The 20,335-nt window shown below is 40.2% G+C and overlaps 1 protein-coding gene across 1 annotated transcript in view; it reads right to left on the bottom strand.

The window, feature by feature from the left end:
• RGS7BP (regulator of G protein signaling 7 binding protein) overlaps window positions 1-20,335 on the bottom strand; it is a 94,079-nt gene that overhangs the window by 18,485 nt on the left and 55,259 nt on the right. Inside the window, exons 3-4 of the mRNA XM_081089110.1 lie at window positions 16,294-16,424; window positions 650-797 (exon numbers count right to left, since the gene is read on the bottom strand). Of these exons, the coding sequence (XP_080945236.1) occupies window positions 650-797; window positions 16,294-16,424 (279 nt within the window). The remainder of the gene's footprint in view (window positions 1-649; window positions 798-16,293; window positions 16,425-20,335) is intronic.

Here is a 20,335-nt window from a genome sequence, read left to right as displayed (position 1 = left end):
TAAACAAGCACCTTGTCCTTCTGCCTCACAGAATAACATTTTTAGCATCTAGATGAGACATGGCACTTATCATTGCACCCTTCCCTCAAGTGAAACAGGATCACTGTAGAATCTCTTCTTCCCAAGAAAGAAACTCCCTGTCTAGCAGTGAGCAACTGCTGGCTAAGACAGATGCATTAACTCGCTTTGACCACTAAGGGGCCATCGGCTACATTCTGGGAGAATAAGAGAAGGGAGCCCAGCAAAAAGCTGTTTGTGAACTCGACAGCATGCTCAGCCCCTGCGTGGCAGCTAAGCAGGCCATTCCAAGCATCTGAAATCCGAGAACCTCCCAGAGGCATCTTGGCACAATCTGGGGACCCACCCACTAGATAAGCTGTGACAGTACGTAGATCCAACTTTCTCCCTTGCCAAGGAAGCACACTGTTTTATTTCCATGGAGACGCGGTTGTGGTAGAGTGGGGTGAGCAAGCCTGCCTCTGCAGGAGGTTCTGCTGCGGTTCCATGGCAGTCTGGACCCCTTCACTTCTCAATCCAGCTTTCTGAGCGCTCTGTCTGTTTCTGACTCTGAAACACAAAATCTTGACTCTCTGCAGCCCAGAGGAGTGGAGGAGGATTGGCGGTCTATTTAGGGTAACTTCCCACTTACCTTTCAGTGTTCTCAATGTCTGTGGAAACCTGCCAGGCATGCTGCTGCGTATCGACGGGGGATGAAGCGGAGTCCTCTAGAGCAGGTGGTTCAGTGCTCTCTTCAATTTTGCAATCCAAACTCTTGGTTCCCCCCCCAGGCTCCTTTCCTATGGGGCAGGGAGGTGGGGCCGGGGGGAGGGGGTGTTGGTAAAGAGGAGACAGACAAGAAATCATAAGTGCAGCTGTAGGCCCAAGACGTCATTACAAAGGTTGGCTATGCTTTGGACCAAATGCTCCATTAACACTAATTTCTGAATACTAAAATAATTGATGTGTAAAAATAAATGTGTGTGTGTGTGTATGTGTGTAGCATGTTTTGCACAACATTCTGGGAAAGATAGCTTGGGGTCGATGCAATTTGAAGATCAAAAGTAAAGGTCCTGTCTTGGATGCAGTGTTGGTGCTCTGTAACCCATTCTTAGGGAGTTAGATCAGGAGAAGGAGATAAGCAATTAATTGGTGATGAACTATATACCATTCATCAGCCTAGAGTAGAAATGAGCCTCTGAATATGCAGCCAAAGCACAAACACAAATTCACCGAAGAGAACTTTTGATCATTTTGCATGGACTTTATGCACATTGATCCTGGGTAATGGAATTGCTTTTCCAATTTTATGGCATGCTGTTGGGTGGAAATTAATTAAGCACATAATTTAGCATATTACCACTTCACAGTGGGAGGGCACTGACCTCTTAAAAGCTTTTGCAGTGTGCTTCCTGGGAGAGTGCAGCAAATGCAGTCCATTTGCTCCCCATCTCTGGGCAGGTCAGCGTAGGATGCTAGTCTGTGAGGTTGAAATGCCTTGGGGAATGGGGTATGGTTTGGGCAGCAAAGAAGATACAAACAGATGGAATTCCTTGCTCTGTGGGCTCTGCCTGGCTTAGGGGCCACAGTGGCCCCTGTCCTGCCATCAGGACTATGGTGCCCAAAGGTTTTATTCCTTATTTCAAAATGAATTCACCTTATTTCAAAATGAAATATATCAGGTATATTATATTATATTAGTTTCAGGTATACTAATTAGTTTCAGGCATATTAGCTTTAGAGAACTGGTAATATAATGTTCCTTCTTGGAGTCCTCTCTCTACCTTCCTCATAGGTACACCTTTTACAACACAAGCATCAATAGAATCCAATTCATGACCACTTTGTTTGCACTTACTGCCTGCAATAATTCTACTTTTATAAGACAAATACCATTCTATAGCTTTGTCAAAGTAAAATAACTGTTCATGTATTCCTGAAACGCCTATGAGATTGTAATGGCAAGCAATAGCCTCCTTTTCCTCATTTTCCAGAACTAGCTCTATAATGTGGATGAACAAGAATAGCTCTTGAACGTTGGACTTGAAGTTTAGTACTTGTGTCAGCTCACAAACTCTCTGAAAAAATTTCAGAATGTTATCTTTAAATTTTTGAGTTATGAAAGGACTCCGAAATATATCTAGGGATGGATTCTTATTATATTAACTAGAGGCCCTATGCACGAAATTCATGCAAGAGTAGGCCTTCCTTCCCCTGGCTGCCGGCACTGGCTTCCTTCTGGCACCCGGGACCCAGGCTTCCCTTGCAGCCTTGCCTTCATTGGGAAGATTGTCTGGAAGGATGTCCGGTCTAATTAGCATATTATGCTTTTATTATTATAGATTTTTTTTTGGCATTTGATTAGCATTTGCAATCAATTTCCTCCCTTTTTTTTGTTAATCCTCACCCAAGGATATTTTTCCATTGTTTTTTTTTTTTTTAGAGGGGAAGAAACAGGGAGAGACATAGAGAAACATTGATGTGAGAAAGACACATTGATTGGTTGCCTCCCACAGGCACCCTGACCCGGGCCAGAATGAGCCTGCAGCCTAGGTATGTGCCCTTGACCGAAATCAATCTGTAGGCTGCTGCTCTATCCACTGAGCTAAACCAGCTAGGCCAATTTCCTTCTATTTCTTATTTTGAAAATTAGCAAACCTACAGCAAACTTTCAAGAATGATACAATGGACACCCAGGTATTCTAGTTTCACCAATTATTAATAATTAGCCATATTTTCTTTTATATTTCATTCTCTCTGCTTCTGTCTCTCTCATCTATATGTGTATGTACTGTACATAGGTTTCATATATATTATATTGATCATATATATTTTTTCTATATAAAAAATTTAGAAGTAAGTTGCAGACATTAATGATACTTTATCCTTATTACTTCAGCATATATTTCATAAGGAACAAGGATGTTTTCCTATATAACCTCTAAATAATTATTGTATCCCAAAAAATCGTTGGTTAAATATGAGTCAAGGCAATTTGGTACAGTGCCATTATTTAATAGTCTATATTAAAATTTCCATAATTGTTCCAATAATATCCTTTATAGTTTTTTTTTTTTTATCAAGGGATCCAATTAAGGATTATGGACTGCATTTAGTTGTTCTGTTTCTTCATTTTCCTTTTATTTAGAACAGCACCCTTATCTTTTTTTGGTCTTTCATGTTATTGATATTTTTGAGTCCAGGCCAGTTGTTTTATAGAGTGTCTTTCATATTGGATTTGTCTGATTATTTCGTATGTCTAGATTATGAGTAAACCTTTTGGCAAGACTATTATGGAAGTGATATTTTGACCTTCTTACGTTGTGTCAGAAAGCACATGAATCAGTTTGTTCCATTATTAATGATGTTAGTTAAGTGTTATTGATTGCTTGGTTAAGGTGGTTTCTGCCAGCTTTTTACCATTGTAGATGTAGCATTTTCTCTTTGTAATGAAATATCTATGGAGAAATTTGTTGTTATGTTATGGCCTTTCCATTTAAATCTTTGTTTAGGCTTTAGAAATTTTTTATCTATTTTTGTTGATTACTTCTTTCTATTCTCTCTGTTCTTTCAGAATTTCATCTATTTTTCTTAACTACCCCCCATACTCCATAATTATTTTTGAGGTAAATTCTGGGATAATACCATGACTTGATTTTTCATTTCATTATTTTAGGCCAGGGGTGGGCAAACTTTTTGACTCGAGGGCCACAAGGGGTTCTTAAACTGGACCAGAGGGCCGGAACAAAACCATGGATGGAGTGTTTGTGTGAACGAATATAAATTCAAAGTAAACATCATTACATAAAAGGGTATGGTCTTTTTTTTTTTTTAGTTTTATTCATTTCAAACGGGCCGGATCCGGCCCGCGGGCCGTAGTTTTCCCATGGCTGTTTTAGGCTCTCAGTATGTCTATTAAAATAATTAAGAACTGTGAAGGGTTTGAGATTTTCCTCTATCTGTGAGTTAGCCTGCTATAGTTTAATAGATACTGAAAGAAGACATGAGACTCCTGGGTCGGAGACAGCTTATTACTCACACAATGGCAGTAGCCAGAGTATCAGCATTGGTTTCTTGAGTCCTAATTCCCACAGGGAGATACAAAAAAGGCCAGATCTTATCCATACATCCAGGAGCCTGTGTGACAGAACAGGAATGCTGAGCTTAGGGATTTTGAGTCTTTTTATAAGCATGTCTGCCTTTTGCTCCAGAGGGAAACATTTTCATTATACTGAATAGTAAGCATGTTTTGCTCCAGAAGGAGACACTGTCTCTATTTCCCAAAGTATTTACTAAATAAACATCCTTGAAAAGATAGTGTAAAACAAGGGACAGTCAGTGCCTCACTTTGCAAGATGTACAGAAATGCAAGAGACTAAAGGAGAATTGTCTTCCAACAGTAATTAATCCAGCTATTGCATTTTTATTGGTTGATACCATTTTTGTTTCCAGTGAATGTGGCTGCTTCCTTCTGTTTGCAAACAATTATTGCTTTATGGATATGACACACTAATAAAACTTTCTGAGAATACTGATTACATATATTTTGAATTCTTCATCTGTTTCCACTTTAAAATTTGTTCTTCAAGTATCAGTTGTTTGTTTTTTGAATTTGGCATTTTCCTGTCAGGGTATTGGTTTTTCTTAAAAATCTAGTCATTCCTGATGTCTATTTGATACCATTGTAAATAACCTGGTTATTCATAAGATAAAAGGAGCAAAGGAAAGGCCAAATAGTATAGTCATTTATGCAGTTTTGCCAGGAAACTGCAGTTGAATACTCCCCATGAAGCCACCAGCCTGTCCCCCACTGGGAAAATGGACTAGACAGGGGAAAAATAGGCGCATGCCCAGTAAAGTCTAGGTAACACAGGGAAGGTACTTGTCTATGGCTCACACCTGGGAGCAGGTCAGTGGCCGGAATAGCATGGCCACTGCAAGCATAGGAAGATTTGAGATACTTTAACTCCTAAACAAAGGAGTTTGCTCTCTCTTCCTCTTGCCTCTTGCCTCACACTCCTGCATTCACCCATAATTCCCACAGCCATGTGGACCCCACACAATGGACTGATGGACTGTAGCTAGCCTAATGCCAAACTGGACCCAGCTCTACTCTGGACATGGGCTTTGCTTTTAGCTCTGCTGAAGCTCCAGCTGCACATCTTCCAGGACTGGATTAAGGGAAATGGGACTTTAGAAATGGAGGCATGCAATTCCACACAAATAAATATCACTCATCCTCCAGTGCGAGTCTCAGAAAATTCTTTTTCTTGAGATATCATAAGGACCCCACTTCCACTAGCAAAGGAGAAAGACCACCCACACATTTCTTTGATAGCATGTTCAGATTAGTCTTTGAGGACATCTGTTTGTTTGCCTATCATTCTGATTACAATATCCTCTTTCTGGTTATTGTAGGAGAGGGGCAGGATGTGTGGCTGGATAAGGTGTGTCTAAAGCTTATAAAGGGTGCTTTTATTTTTTTATTTTTGAAAGGAGGTTTAAATTTTATTTTTCAATTATGGTTTATATTTAGTATTATTTTGCATTAGTCTCAGGTGTACAGCATAGTGGTTAGATCATCATATACTTTACAGAGTATTCCCCAGTATTTCCAGTACCCACCTGGCACCATACATAGTTATTACAATACTAGAGGCCCAGTGCATGAAATCATGCATGGGTGGGTTCCCTTGGCTGGGCCAGCGATTGGGGCCTATGGCCAGTGGGGTGCGGGGGGAGGCATGGGGGAGGGACCGTGGGAGGTTGGCCAGCTTCCCCCCCCCCCAATTAGGGCCATCAGGGGGGATGGCTGGCAGAGGGGAGGGACCGCAGGAGGTAGGCTTACTGGGTAGAGGAGCCGTGGGAGATTGGGGGCTGCCACCGCCCCAATTGGGGTCAATTGGAGAGAGGGACTGGTGGGGCGGAGGGGCCACAGAGGTTGGCTGTGGGAGCACACTGACCACCAGGGGGTGGCTCCTGCATTGAGTGTCTGCACCTGGTGGTCAGTGCGCACCATAGCAACTGGTCAGCCAGTCATTCCAGTTCTTCGGTCGTAACAGTCATAAAGGTCCTTAGGCTTTTATATATATAGACTAGTGGCCCAGTGCATGAAATTTGTGCACAATAAAGGGATTAGAGTAAATATTTTAATATTGCTACTTGCCCTTTCTCTATAATAGAAGTGACAGAGATGAAAGAAAATTAGTAAAATGTCTATGAAATTATCCCTCCTGTCAGTGTCTGGGGTGCTCTGCGGGACCCAGAATCAAGTCCCCACCAACCCACGCCCCTCGAAATCACGCAAGACCCAGACCCGGCTGGCCCCACCCTGGTCAAGCCCCACAGGGCAGGGGGCGCACCCTCAAGTCCCCCATCAAGCCCCACTGGGCAGGGGGCACAGTCTCAGGTCCCCTGTCAAGCCCCGCCAGGTGGGGGGTGTGGCCTCAGGCCCAGCCTTAGGTCCCCCAGCCCCCAGCAAGGACGTGAGGGCGTGAGGGCGTGAGGGCGTGAGGGCGCGAGGGCACGAGAGTATGAAGACCATTTGCATATTAGCTCTCTATTATATGGGATTATTGCTGATATTCCCTATGTTGTACTTTACATCCTGTGACTATTTTGTAACTACCAATTTGTACTTCTTAATCCCTTCACCTTTTCATCCAACTCCCACCCCTCTGGCAACCATCCGTCTGTTCTCTGGGTCTATAAGTCTGTTTCAACTTTGTTTATTTTGTTCTTTAGATTCCACATGTAAGTGAAATCCTATCATATTTGTCTTTCTCTGGGTGCTTCTCATCAGCCTGTTCTGGGGGTTCCATGCTTGCTGAGTTTCCTGTTTACCACTCCTATTCTAATGAAATATACTGAGCAACTTACCCTGGGAAAAAACACTGGAGTCCTGTGCTTACTTTCTTATTTCAACAGCTGTCCTTTTAGAAGCTCAGAGTTATTTTACACCGTGCTCTGCTGTGCTGCAGTCCTCACACTCAGACCAGGCACTTTCCTGGAGCAAGCATTGATGCCCTCTGCTCAGCATGGGGCAGCCCAGCTTTTCCACTACAACTTCAAACATTAATTTCCCTGACAATAGTTCCAACTGTCTGAGATTTGCAATTGTTGATTCCAAGTTTGAAGTATCTCCAGAACTGATTTCACTTTTGCAGTAATTTTCTACTGCATGAATTTGTTTTGTTTCTTCATGAATTTCTTATCCAACTATGGTTTCCTCTATTTAGTTATATTCACCAATCTAATCCCAAGTACTTTCTAGTTTTGAGAAATTCCCTAGTTTTTAGAAATTCCTTAAAAGTTCTAGTTTGTTGAAGTCATCCTTTCTTGTTTTTCAGGGGCATGAGAGACAACCTCTATATTCTTTTCCTCTTACAAACAGGAGGGGTCATGTGACAGGTATGACCAATGAATTCTGAGCAGGAGTGATTTATACCTTTTCCAGACTGGCTCCTAGAAATCCTCCCATATGATCCCCTATGCTTTCTTTCCTCTCCCTGGTGACTGACTGGATGTGGAGAACAGAAAGAGAGACACTGCCAACCCCACCCAGCTCTGGCATTGGACTATGAGATGGATAAATAATGAACTCTTATTATTCTAACCCACTGAGATTTGGTATTTCATGTAGCAGTTACTCTACCCTGATAGATATAAGAACTAATATGGATTTATTTTTTTTCATTATATCTTTTTCTGTTATTTCAATAGATTCTCAGGAGGGAAAATACTACATGCATGAGTTTAGTTCAACATCTCTGAACAAGCTTTTCCTCCAATCATACTCCCTCTCTTTTGACAACAGATACAGAATGAAAGCAATTCACTAACTTGTTCAGTAATTATTAATTGAAAATTTACTCTGCTCCAGGCACTGTGCTAAACGCTGGGGATACAATGGTGAGCACACTCAAGGCGATCAAATCTAGAGAGGACAACAGACAAGAAACCATGCAACTATCCCTCAATGTAACGTGCTGCAATCTGTGCCATGGAAATGCCTGGGAGACACACTTGGTGGGCATCATCCCAGCCTTGAAAAGCTAGGAAAAACTTCTTCCTATAAGAAGTCCCATCTGAGTTATGACCCAAGGAAAGTATAGAGGTAGACCAGGTGAAAGGGATGGGTGTTGGGTGTGGTAGTGTGGATTTCAGGCAGAGGGAGCAACTTGGAAGAACTTGGAAGTTCAGGTTCCTCCAAGTAGTTCAAGATGCCTTGAGTGTGGTAGGGCAGAGTATGGGGTGGGGCACAGGTGAGGGGCTTGCTGGTGAGCAATGAGGCTGGAGAGGATAAAGGATCAGAGTTCATAGATGCTCTGCTAAGCCACATTAAGGAGTCAGCAGAGAAACACCCCACAAATCTGGACAGTGGCCAACTCGAGTTCTTCCACAGCTTCCCCCTTTGACCATTAGAATTATCGTTCTAAGTTGTTCTTAGAATGGAGCCCTTTTCTCTAACATCAGCTGGGTTCTCAGGAAAGGAGTCAACCTGCTTCCAAATGGCATCTTCAAGTCAATGTGTTACTTCACCCAACAAAGTGAATATGCATTGAATATCATTTCACTTCTTATTATGAAATAAAATAAAAAAAACTCTGTCCCCTGAAAAATCAATTTCAGGCTTCACTGAACAAATATTTGCTCAGATAAGGGATGGAGGTAGGGGAGAAGGAGAGCTTTTAGAGCACCTTGAAATCATTAAGCTGGCTTCATCACTGTTTAGAACTAGCATATCAAAAAGTTGGCCACTTTTCTCAGGGCCTTGCAAAGCTTTCTGCCTCCAGCTCCTTGGGGACTTCCATGTATTTTTAGCCTGTTTATGGATAATATAATAGGCGTGTTTGAGGAAATGTTAAGGGAAACCACCCATGAAGCACATACCAGTTTGGAAGGCTGGTTATTCTTATATTCGTGAGAAATCGTCAGCCCTTTTAGGGGAACAAAACTACATCTGATTGTGGGGCAGCCTCCAGAGTAGCACAGAGCACCCTCACCCTCAGAGGTCCTAGCCATTGGCCCGAGGGATTGGGAGGGGTCATTTATTTAGAGTGGGGGTCTTTTTTTACACTCCACTCTAGAGACCACGTCCCTTCTCCTGATCTCTTATTTCTCCTGTCCTCTTTCTCCTCTTTTCTCCTTTTTACTTCCATTCCTTCTTGCTTTCCTGCCTGTCTTCAGCCAACCAGTGACAATGAGAAGCACTGACAGAAACAGTGCCTTTTTCTGAGGTCCTGAGTGTAGCCTCTAATGTTCAGCAAAGTCAATTTTACTCATTTACGTAAATTTCCCCCAGAATCAAAACAAAACAAACCCATCGTCTCTGAGCTAATAATGTAACTGTGTACTATGATTTCGTTGGTGGCAGGGGCAAACTCCCTATGCCCTTTGTGCTCTGACACATTATCTGCTATGAGACTATGCCCAGGGAAGGTTTTCGGACAGTTGTCATACTGACTGTGAAAACAAAATGAACATGGTTGGCATGAGATGCACGGAAGCTTCTCCAAATAGTTATTCTCACTCTCATGCATTTTCAGAACTGGTAGGTACCTTTTAGTTCCATGCACGGTGAAAAGAAACATGGGAAAATATAGGCTGCTTGTTAAGTAATCCACTTTGACTCTCTCCTTCCTAAAAAGCATGTAATTTAAATAGAAATAAGTTACATTAATTCAGTTGTTTACCTGGCTTCAAATGGTTTCAAATGCTTTTCTATACCATGGTGAGAAGTTATTCAGAGTGCCATAAAACACATAGTGGAAAACAACAATTATATCACACACAGAGCTCCGTTCTTCCCCATACACTGAGAAATAAACATTTGCCAATTCAGAAGAGATGCAGAACCATCCCCTTTCCCCTCACTTCCCCTCAGTGCTACTCTGTGATCCCTAGGCACTGTAGTGCCATCACTGCTCCTAGAGTGGCAGCCCCTGAGGTGGCTTCATGGAGGTGAGGTCCCCTGGCAGCACAGGAAAGGGGCAGACAATAGAAGATACTTTAAAAGAGGCCCCTCTGAGACTTTTACTGCTCATTTCTGGCCTTTAAAGTAGAGCAGAACAATGGACAAGATGGATTTATTGTGCAGTTAATTAATTTCAGCTCTCCCACTGTGGGTATCTAAGGCTAAATCATGGTCCTTTTTTAAAAAAAACACACACAAACTTTATTGTTGAAAATACTACAGATGTCTCTCTGTGTCCCCCATTCACCCCTTCTAGGCGGTACCTGCCCTGCCCCCCTCCAGGCCTTCACCACCCTATTGTCCGTGTCCATGGGTTATGCATATATGCATACAAGTTCTTTGGCTACTCTTTTCCCACCCACCCCTGCCTTCCCTCTGAGATTCCACAGTCTGTTCCATGCTCCTTTTGGAGCACACAAGTGGTAGATTTTAAATTTTTATTATTAATTAATTAATTAATTTATTTATTATTTTTTGTTAATCCTCACCCGAGGATATTTTTCCATTGATTTTTAGGGAGACTGGAAAAAAGAGGGAAAGACAGAGAGAAACATCAACTGGTTGCCTCCTGCATGAGCCCCAACCAGGGCCCAGGCCCAGGAGGAGCTTGCAACCAAGGTATGTGCCCTCAAACCTGGGATCCTTTTGGTCTGCAGGCCAATGCTCTATCCACTGAACCAAACCGGCTAAGGCTAAATTTTTATTTATTGGTGAGAGAGAGAGAGAGAGAGAGAGAGAGAGAGAGAGAGAGAGAGAGAGAGAAGGGAAAACATCAATTTGTTGTTCCACTTCTTTATGCATCCATTGGTTGATTCTTTTATGTGCTCTGATCGGGGATTGAATCTGAAATCTTTGTGTATAGGGCCAATGCTCTAACCCAGTGGTTGGCAAACTGCTGCTCGGCAAATCACGGCTCGTGAGCTACATGCGGCTCTTTGGCCCTTGAGTGTGGCTCTTCCACAAAATACCGACTTCTGCGCATGGGCCACGAAGTTTCAATCGCACTGTACTTGCGCGCCTGCACGTGGTATTTTGTGGAAGAGCCACACTCAAGGGGCCAAAGAGCTGCATGTGGCTCGTGAGCCGTGGTTTGCCAACCACAGCTCTAACCAATTGAATGCATTTATTTTATTTTACTTTACCAAGTATCATCATTTCTTAACATTAAGTATCCTAACTCAAAGTAAAATATTTTATAAATCATTAAATGATTTATGGAGTTAACTTTCTCTCCCATCTTAAAAACATAACTCTCTGAACTTCATGTTATTTTGGTAAGAAATTAAACACAATGGATTTTCTACATTAAACATGGTATTTTGAAGTATGCCCACTAATAATTAAATAAGCCAAATCTGTGGGTAAAATTTAACCATAGTGCTATTATTTTCCATTTCTCCATTTAATATGCTCTCTTTGTCCTTCTCCAATAGAGCTGAGTGGAAAATGGGACAATTAGAGGAACAATTACAAACTTTGCAATGGGACCGATGTGCTCTGTGGCCTTGGACAAGTCCCCTCTTTCAGCCTCAGGTTCTTCAAATGTGAAAAGGGGGAAATGATACTTAAGGATAAAATAACATGTATAAAGCACATGGCAAGTGGAAGGTACCTGATGAGTGGAGGCTGTTATCATTCCTTTAATCCTACTGCTCAGCTCATATCTACTTTGACAAAAGGTGATGACTATGGTGTCCTAGTAACTGTTCGGTATGTGAAGACATGAAGATAGAATAATAACAGATGGTTTTAGATCACCCTTAGAGTTCAGAAGTTGGTCATGTTTATATTCTTCAAACAGTGTACATGTGTTCTGATCTTGGGTCCTTTGCATTAGATACCAATGTTTATGAGGTTGTTTCCTCTTGTCATTCAAATCTAGGCTAAATTCTATCTCCTTACAGAGTTTGACCATCTCTTCTAAAACACCCAGTCATGATGACATCACCCGTTCTATTTTCATTACTGACATCTCACTTATTGGTATTTGGGATGTTTACAACATTTTTAAAAAAAACTATTTCTTTGCACTGGACTATATAGTTCATAAGAACAGGGATCTCTTCAGCCTGATCACTGCTCCTACAATGATCCCTTACATGTGCTAGGTGCTCAATATATACTTGTTCAAACAATGAATGCACGTTTCCACTCAGAATTGGAATCATAGACTATTTTAAGGTTTATTCTGCTTCGTTTCTTCTGACCTACTGTTCTATTTTAGTATCATCTGCCTCGTTGCATTAGAAAAGGATAAGGCCTTTACTTCTGACTATATTCCTTTTCTGTCTTTATGTCGCTGGTTTCTTTTATTGGTGTGGGTCATTTCCTTTTCTTAATGCGAGGCTGAATACACTAGAGTCTTTACTGTTCATAGTCTGTCCTTTGTCTTGAATTCATCCTGAATTTTGCTAGATAACAGTTCATTAATTTCTCATTAGAGCCTCTTGAGGCCTCAGCTCCCACTAGATTTTGAATTAAGATTTTTCAGTTTTAACATTTTTCTATTCTTTCCCTCTTGTGATTACTTTTCCTCTGCATATTTTTATCTCTGTGTTAATCATGGTGATACATTCCGGGAGAGAACCCCTTATTTTGGGGGCTGAATGGGAAAATGGTATATGCTCAGAGGACCTGGGCACAGATTTGCTGTACGCTGTGGCAGAGAGGCAGAGCAGAGGCAGAGCAGAGCCAGAGACGGCTACTGACAAGTGAGGTGAGATGAGAAAAAAGACAGAGCAAGCAAGGTCATGTGTGAAGGGGAGTCGCATGGAGTGCTCTGTCATCTCTGCTCCTTCAGAATGGGACTGTTGCCAAAACTGATTGACTGGGACGAGAATGAGAGAGAGAGAGGAAAGCCATGGCCCCGAGAGCAGGATCATTCAGTTCCCTTAGAGTGAATGAAACCTGCAATCTCATTTCATCTGGTGGCAGGAAATGGCATTAACGGTCAATGTGATACATGGACTCTGTTATGGGAAAAGATTTCCTACCAACCAAAGTGTGAAGAAGTGAGAGCAACTATTTTTTACTATAAACATGGAAATTAGACTTTGTCAAGTAATGGTCCAATCTATAATTTAACATGCTGGAATATGAAACTACAAGATGTCTAAAATTATTCCCATCTGTCATCTTCTTAAAACAAACATAGCTTTTCAGAACCACACTCTGCATGGGATAACCAATAGCCTTTATTAAATGTGGATTTTACCTCACATTTCGGTAATTTAATTTAATTTTGTTGGCTATGAAAAAATAAAAAAACATCATTTTAGTACTGTTATTCTTCATTTCTTTGGTGATAGCTTGATGTAAAGTATAAAAGATTTCCAAATAATAGATTGTATCAATCAAACTTATGAGATAGCAACAATTCAGAAGCATTGTATATGCAAAAAATATAAAGATCTGCTAAAGCTATTGCTAAGGACTAAGGATAATTATGATTTTCTTAAATGAGAGAAAATGACAATCTTTGTTACTAAATTCATGCACACTGCAGAAACGTTAAAATGATTTGAGGCTTCTTTTCTCCCCATGAAGAAACCATACCCTTTGCACCTGCAGTGACCTTATGTGGCCTCCAAAGAGTAAACTCATGACTACTCAATACAATAGTAAAACTAAGTGTGATATACAATACTTTCTGGACCTCTGGTGGCAGCCAGGGGGGTGATTAGAAATAAAAATAACTGTGAAGCAATTTGGTTTCAGTATTTAATCTCAAAGAAAAATTGACCAGAGACTCTTATTGAGCCAAACTTAATGACTCAATTACAATTCCTTTTCTTTCTTTGATGGAAAAGAAATAGTAAAGAAGAGGGGAATGGCCAACCTGTAACACTCACACAAAGGAAGAAGAAATTAGGTAACCTAAAAGTTATCAAAACACCACATTTTCATAATAGCATTAAAAGGAGCATACCAGAAGGCAGAAGGGGTTCTAAGTATAAAGAAATTTCGAGTGTTACAGGCTAGAATGGGAGTCACTGTTCCCCTAAGACTCTAAGGACTATTTGACCTCTCTCTCTCTCTCTCTCTCTCTCTCTCTCTCTCTCTCTCTCTCTTTCTCTCTCCATTAATCTATCTCTATTTCTCTGAATATGGAAGGCAGACAGATGGATCCATAGTAACATAGGTTAGAATTGATGGTGGCCTACGAGTAGACCTGGACAGAAGATTAAAGAGATGTTCAGGAAAGCTAACAATCAACATGAATTATAAATTATTAAATTTGATGTTAAGTAGTAGAATTTAGTAGTATATAGAGGTTGACTTAGAAATATTTGTTAAATCAATAAATGAGAAAAGAAAGGTTTCTGGCTTGGGGATTGGGTGACTGGTGGTGCATTGATTTCTTAAAGAACTTAGTGAGTTCATCTAGATAGGTCCCTTCCCTAGCCCAAGGCCACATTAAAGATACCACTGTATCAGCTATATTATTTTCAGAGTTGTATGTAAGTTAGGCACTAGAGCAAGAAGCAGGGTTTATTATTTTTAAAAGAAGAGGAAGGGAAGGAAGTAGGTCAAACCCTGACAATGGAGACAGAGGACAGTGAAGACCAAATGAGCTGATCAGTTCAAAGGTGATGTGTTTTTTATTTGTATGCTCAAAACCAAATACAATAAGGAAGAAATCTGGGTGAGGGAACCTCTTTTACTTTTAAACAGAGCTGGTAGGTGTGTGTGTGTGTGTGTGTGTGTGTGTGTGTGTGAGAGAGAGAGAGAGAGAGAGAGAGAGAGAGAGAGAGAGAGAGAGAGAGAACAAATAAATACATTGGGCCATGACAACCTGTTTGGATGTCACCAGTTCATCAGTGTGTAAGATACTCCTTTTTTCTGATCAGGTTTCAGGAGTGTCGAGATAATCTCTCCAAACAAGTTCACTTGTATTAGTAACAGAAGTAAAGATAGAAATCATTAAAAGGTAAGCTTTTGGGATGCCAATAAAAATAAATGGTATCTGTACATGGAGAAAATGTTCTCTTTTTGGAGCATAGTATGACCCTGTTTTTAGTCCTGCTATGTGCATATGTCTGTATATACACAGATATAATTTTTACAAATACTTTATCATGTTATTTAGCTCCCCTCAAATTACATGCTCGTTTGATTTCAAATCTCTACTTTGTTTCTTCCCCTGAAGTGTCTTTTTCCTTTCCTACCTGAACCCCGTCTTCTTCACAACCCAACTCAAGCCAAAGCCTTTCAATAAGATTTTCCTTGAGTATTAGTTTATTGACTTCTTCTATCTCTGAATTTAAATCATAGACAAGTATTTAATTCTATGTACCCTCTATTCTCCTGAGCTCAAGCACAAAATGTTTGCATTCGGGAGGTTCCCAATAAATTACTGTTTGGTGAATTAGTGAAGAAAATACGGGTTCACTCCTCCAGTAATGGAACTTTTGGCTTCCTCCCAGCATTCACTCCATTCCACCCTCTCACATCATATAAGAGCCACTGTTTGGGTGGGGTTGACCCTCTGCTAGTTCCAGGAATGGGCCTTGGTTGCCTAAACCAGTCCGCATAATTCCATCCCTCTGGCAACAGTGATTTGTTCAAGTGTAGACCCATGATCTGACCTGGCCCAATCAGAATGAAGCTTAGGATGGTTGCTAGTCTGTAGTAGGGAGAAGTTCTGGCTCTTTATGGATCTTGTGATGTGCAGATGTTATTACTGGAACTGTTGCAATCAGTTTGCTAATGTGGGGGAAGGCAGCCTGAAGGGAAAGCCAGGAGAAGACAGAGCATCACTGAGAATGGGAGTCAGTAGTCTGGCCAAACCATGCGGAAGCCACTACCACTGCTGGAGGCTTTAGTCATTTCAACCAATAGACTCCCTTTATAGTTTAAGCCTGATAATGAGATTTTCTATAACTAATATGCCTCCCTATTGTTTGTTGAGTTTCTCCTATTTTTAAATCTTTGAGATACAGTATGTAATTTGTCTTCTTGCAACCTAATTCATTTAGGGAAATACATAGCAGCAATCTTGGATAACATTCACTAGCCTAGTAAGATCATTATATATTTTTGATGCCTATGTCGATTCTAACCAAAGTCATGCTCACAAGTGGTAAAATAATAAATTGAGAACTGTTTCTATCACAATTTCTGCTCAAGGCGATCAGTGTTCTTAGGCATTTAGAATTGATATTGATTTATTTTATTAATTAATATCAAATATTTCCTGAACATTTACATCCATTCTAATCGTATGTGGATAGACATACATTGCGTGTAGGTACTTTGCGAAAGATGAACTTCTGCTTAATATTCCTCAGGGTTTATGGCAATATATTAAATGTAGCTACCTTTTCGATGAAACTGAAGAGACCCCAGCAGACATATGGATTTTAGCATCTCTGTTGTGTACATTTCTAAGCAGCACTGCAACTGGATATAAAGCCGACAGATTTCTGGATGAATCTCACCACCTTCCGGGCTGCAACACAATGAAAGAGAAAAGCTGTGAACATTCTCAGGATTTCACTCATCAGCCATTTGCCTTAGCTCTGAGAGGAAAAGGTGCTCAATAATGCTTCCTTAAATCTTTGAGTCTAAAATTTAGGACTTCCTGCTTTCAAACCAATGACCAATTTCATAGTTCTTACGTAAGTGTCTTTCTGACTAACAGCTCTTAATTTTTTCCCCCCTTCAGCAGCAGATTTCTGCTGGGAGCTGAAAATCATAAATGTTTTAAGTAATTGAAAATATCAGATATTTTCAACTTTAACTATTGGAACAAATTCCAAAATATATTTAAACCATAAAAATATCCTAGCTTGCAAGAAGAGATTAAAACCTCTTATTTTCAGAGAGACAAATGAAGAGCTAGTCAATTGCCAGTGGTGAGATTGTTCTTTAATAGTTAAGACCCTAGCATATGATTAGAGAGCCAGATACAGATTATTTTTATTGAAGGCTTTTGTTTCTGTCTACAGGATGTTCCTTTATTGTTTGCTATGGTTAATTTATGAGAGGCCAAAAGTTTTTAATGAAAAAATAAAATTTTTATGAAAAAAGAGAAAAGTTATAAAATTCTAATAATTACACCTAACAATCTAGTGCTAAATACTGAACTTATGTTTTAAAATTTATTCTACAGTACTTGAGCCTTTCTCTATTAACTACAATAAAAATATAAATGTGAATATGACAGCCCTAGCTGGTTTGGCCTGTGGATGCCGATACTCTATCCACTGGGGAACATGCAGGAGGCAGCCAATCAATGATTCTCTCTCATCATTGATGTTTCTATCTCTCTCTCCCTCTCCCTTCCTCTCTGAAATCACTAAAAATATATTTAAAAAAAATAAATGTGAATATGATAAAACACAAATGATCACTTTTATTTTTTGATTAAGAAAAGAGGAGTTAGTTGGCAATAAAACTCTTTTTTTTTAAATCCTCACCCAAGGATATTTTCTCCATTGAATTTCAGAGAGAGTGGAAATGGGGGTGAGGAGTAGGAGAAAGACAGAGATCGAAGGGAGAGAGAGAAATATCGATGTGAGAGAGACACATCCATTGCTTGCTTCCCACAAGCATCTGACTAGGCTGGAGTGAACCTGCAACCCAAGTGGTGCCCTAGGCCAGAATGGAAACCGAGACCCTTGGTGCTCAGGCCGACCAGGGCAGAACTCCTTCTTTTATATACAAGTAAATTAGCGTGTGTTGGATAAAGCAAACTAAATAAAAGGGATAAAGTTTAGAGCGAGATTTAAAATGGAAGGAGCTTACAAGTGAACTCTGTCAATTGTCCTAATGCGTTATTTTTATTTCTATCCCCGTTCATTTAAAATGCAGTGAAATCTGATGAAATAATGCAGTGTTTGGATTTGATTCCTTTGGAAAGTGGGTCAGTGGCAAAATGTCTGGGGTAATTACTAGGAGAAAAATTGAGGCTTCAATTTTTAAATTCTGGATGTAAAAGGAATTTGTATTTATGCCGCACTTTACAAAGACAGTTTTCACTTTCAGTACTTATTTAGTGGCGGAGCCAGGGTGTGCCTAACTTTGTGGCTTACATAACCCCCCAAAATGCAACATTCTTTGCTTCAGCGCCAGTGAGGGGCACACTCATCCTGTGTCTTTCCTGTGTCAGAAAGAACAAAGTGTCTCAAAAGAGCTTCTATGCAAAACGCAGCTTTAGCAGAAAAATAAAAGACCGCAATACTCTCTCATTTGTGTCTCAGGGTTCTAGCCCGAGGCCAACATTGGGATCAAGCTTATCTCTAGTAGAAGTTTCCAGATTTTCTTTCAGAGCTTCCTCCCGTGGGTGCCTCCCACCCTCAGGCTGGACCCCATACTCCTCCACCACACACATAAGGTCTCATGATTTCATAGCATCTGAGCCTTTCAAAAAGTCCCTGTCTGTGGCCCATCCCGGGATGGCCCCACTAGACTCTGAAGGGATATTGTGCATTACTAGTTGGTGTAATCAAAAGTCGTGCTGTATGTTACCTGCTAATACATTGACTCCGATAGAAAAATGTGAAGATAGTGTCTCACCCCTAAGGCAAGTTAGAGGGAAAATACTTTAAGGCAGGCAGGTCTTTTCTGTGCTGCTTCATCGTCCCAATCCTAGCTGCCTATTTTCACCTACGCATAACATTGGCCCTGGTGGCTCACATGCAGATTTAAAAAGCCACCTATAGTAAATCTGTTGTATGTATTGTACATTTGATGAATGGGACAATTAGCGAGGACAGTATCATTCCAAGCCATGGAGTATTCTTATTTTCAAAGATATAAAATATGTGCTTAGTGGCTTAGTTCCAAAAATATGCAAACCTCATAGATAGATGACATTTAAAGTAATTTAAAGAAATGACTAGAGTTAATATTCTAGTCATAACTTCAGAGCCAGTATGTTTTGTTTATTATTTTGTAGCTAGACAGAGAGAGCTAAAGCAATGTATTAAGTGCTTCTGTAAAAAGGCAAATCGAAATGGAGATTAAAATGCCTAATTCATAGCATTTCCTTGGGTGCCATCTCCCTAATGCCTTTGTAACCAATGGCGATTCCAGGAACTGTGGAACCATTTTGCCCTTTGTAGCTGTTATGGGAAGGAACTAAATAAGTGCCTCTGGAAGTGGAATCTGCCAAACTAAAATTAATTTCTGCTAAAGTTGAATTACACATTTCCTAGTTAGAAACTTCATACATATACGCATGGATTATCCTTTGAGAGCTTGGAAAAATTGAGAAAGAGAGGAACTAGTTAAAGAGCAGTGGAAACGTTATCTTTCATGTCAGTGATTCATGATCCCTTGACCGGGTTACATTAGCCTCGAGACTTGTATATTGTATTTTTCCCACGTTAGAGCACTCAGCTGTATTGCTAATTACTAAAGGTTCATTAAAAGGCAAATTGTCAAATGGGTTAGACTATGTTTAATGTTATAAGCAGTGAACTGAAACACAGTTTTGAGAAGCGTTAAGATCATTTAGGTTATTTTCATAACAAATGAGCAAGAGTCAGAGCATGGGGAATGGAAGGAAAGCCAAGAAAACAGCAATTTGAAAGTGTGAAACTTCCCAGGGATAAATGGTAAAAACTAAGGAAACATTTACATTAATGTACCCGCCTGGTGTGCTCAGTGGATGAGCGTCGACCCTTGAACCAGGAGGTCATGGTTGGATTCCAGTCAAGGGCACATGGCTGGGTTGTAGGCCCTATCCCCAGGAGGGGGCATGCAGAAGGCAGTCAATCAATGATTCTCTCTCATCACTGATGTTTCTATCTTTCTCTCCCTCTCTTCCTCACTCTGAAATCATATTTTTTAAATAATGATTTAAAAAGGAAATGGCAGCAACTTAACTCAGAGCTAACTTAGACTATCACTTAGACTTAGTCTACAATGATTCATTCTTCTTAAAGTTTAGGTCTATGAGACATTCCTGAGGTGACTGATGCTCATTCAATTCAGACAAAAGAAATTTTATCAGTTAGCCACTAGGTTGTGATTATTTATTTTCTTATGAGCATAAGTCAAAAGCTAAACTGATCATTTTGATTATGTTGAAAGCCTCAGTATTAATAGGAAAACACCCTAGGAATGAACGTCAACAATAGTTCAGTGATTTAGAGCTCAAGTTGAATGCAAAAACATTTAAAATAACTGCCAAATAATGTATCTTTCACATAATTCCTTAAAGATGAGAATTAGGATTTAATGTCTTTAATTATCCGACTTAAGAAATCTGAACTGATATAGTAACAAGGGTACATGTGTGTGGATATCACCTCAATCACTTGATGATAGAAACACTTTCTATTGTGGATATTCTTATTTCGTAATTCAAAAAAGACTGACCAAGCCAACTATCAGTGGTGATGTGCAGCAACA

Source organism: Myotis nattereri, assembly GCF_964212035.1.
Source record: "Myotis nattereri genome assembly, chromosome: 4".
NCBI classification, from domain to species: domain Eukaryota; kingdom Metazoa; phylum Chordata; class Mammalia; order Chiroptera; family Vespertilionidae; genus Myotis; species Myotis nattereri.
Note: the sequence above shows the minus strand (reverse complement) of the source record. Positions and strands in the feature narration are given on the sequence as shown.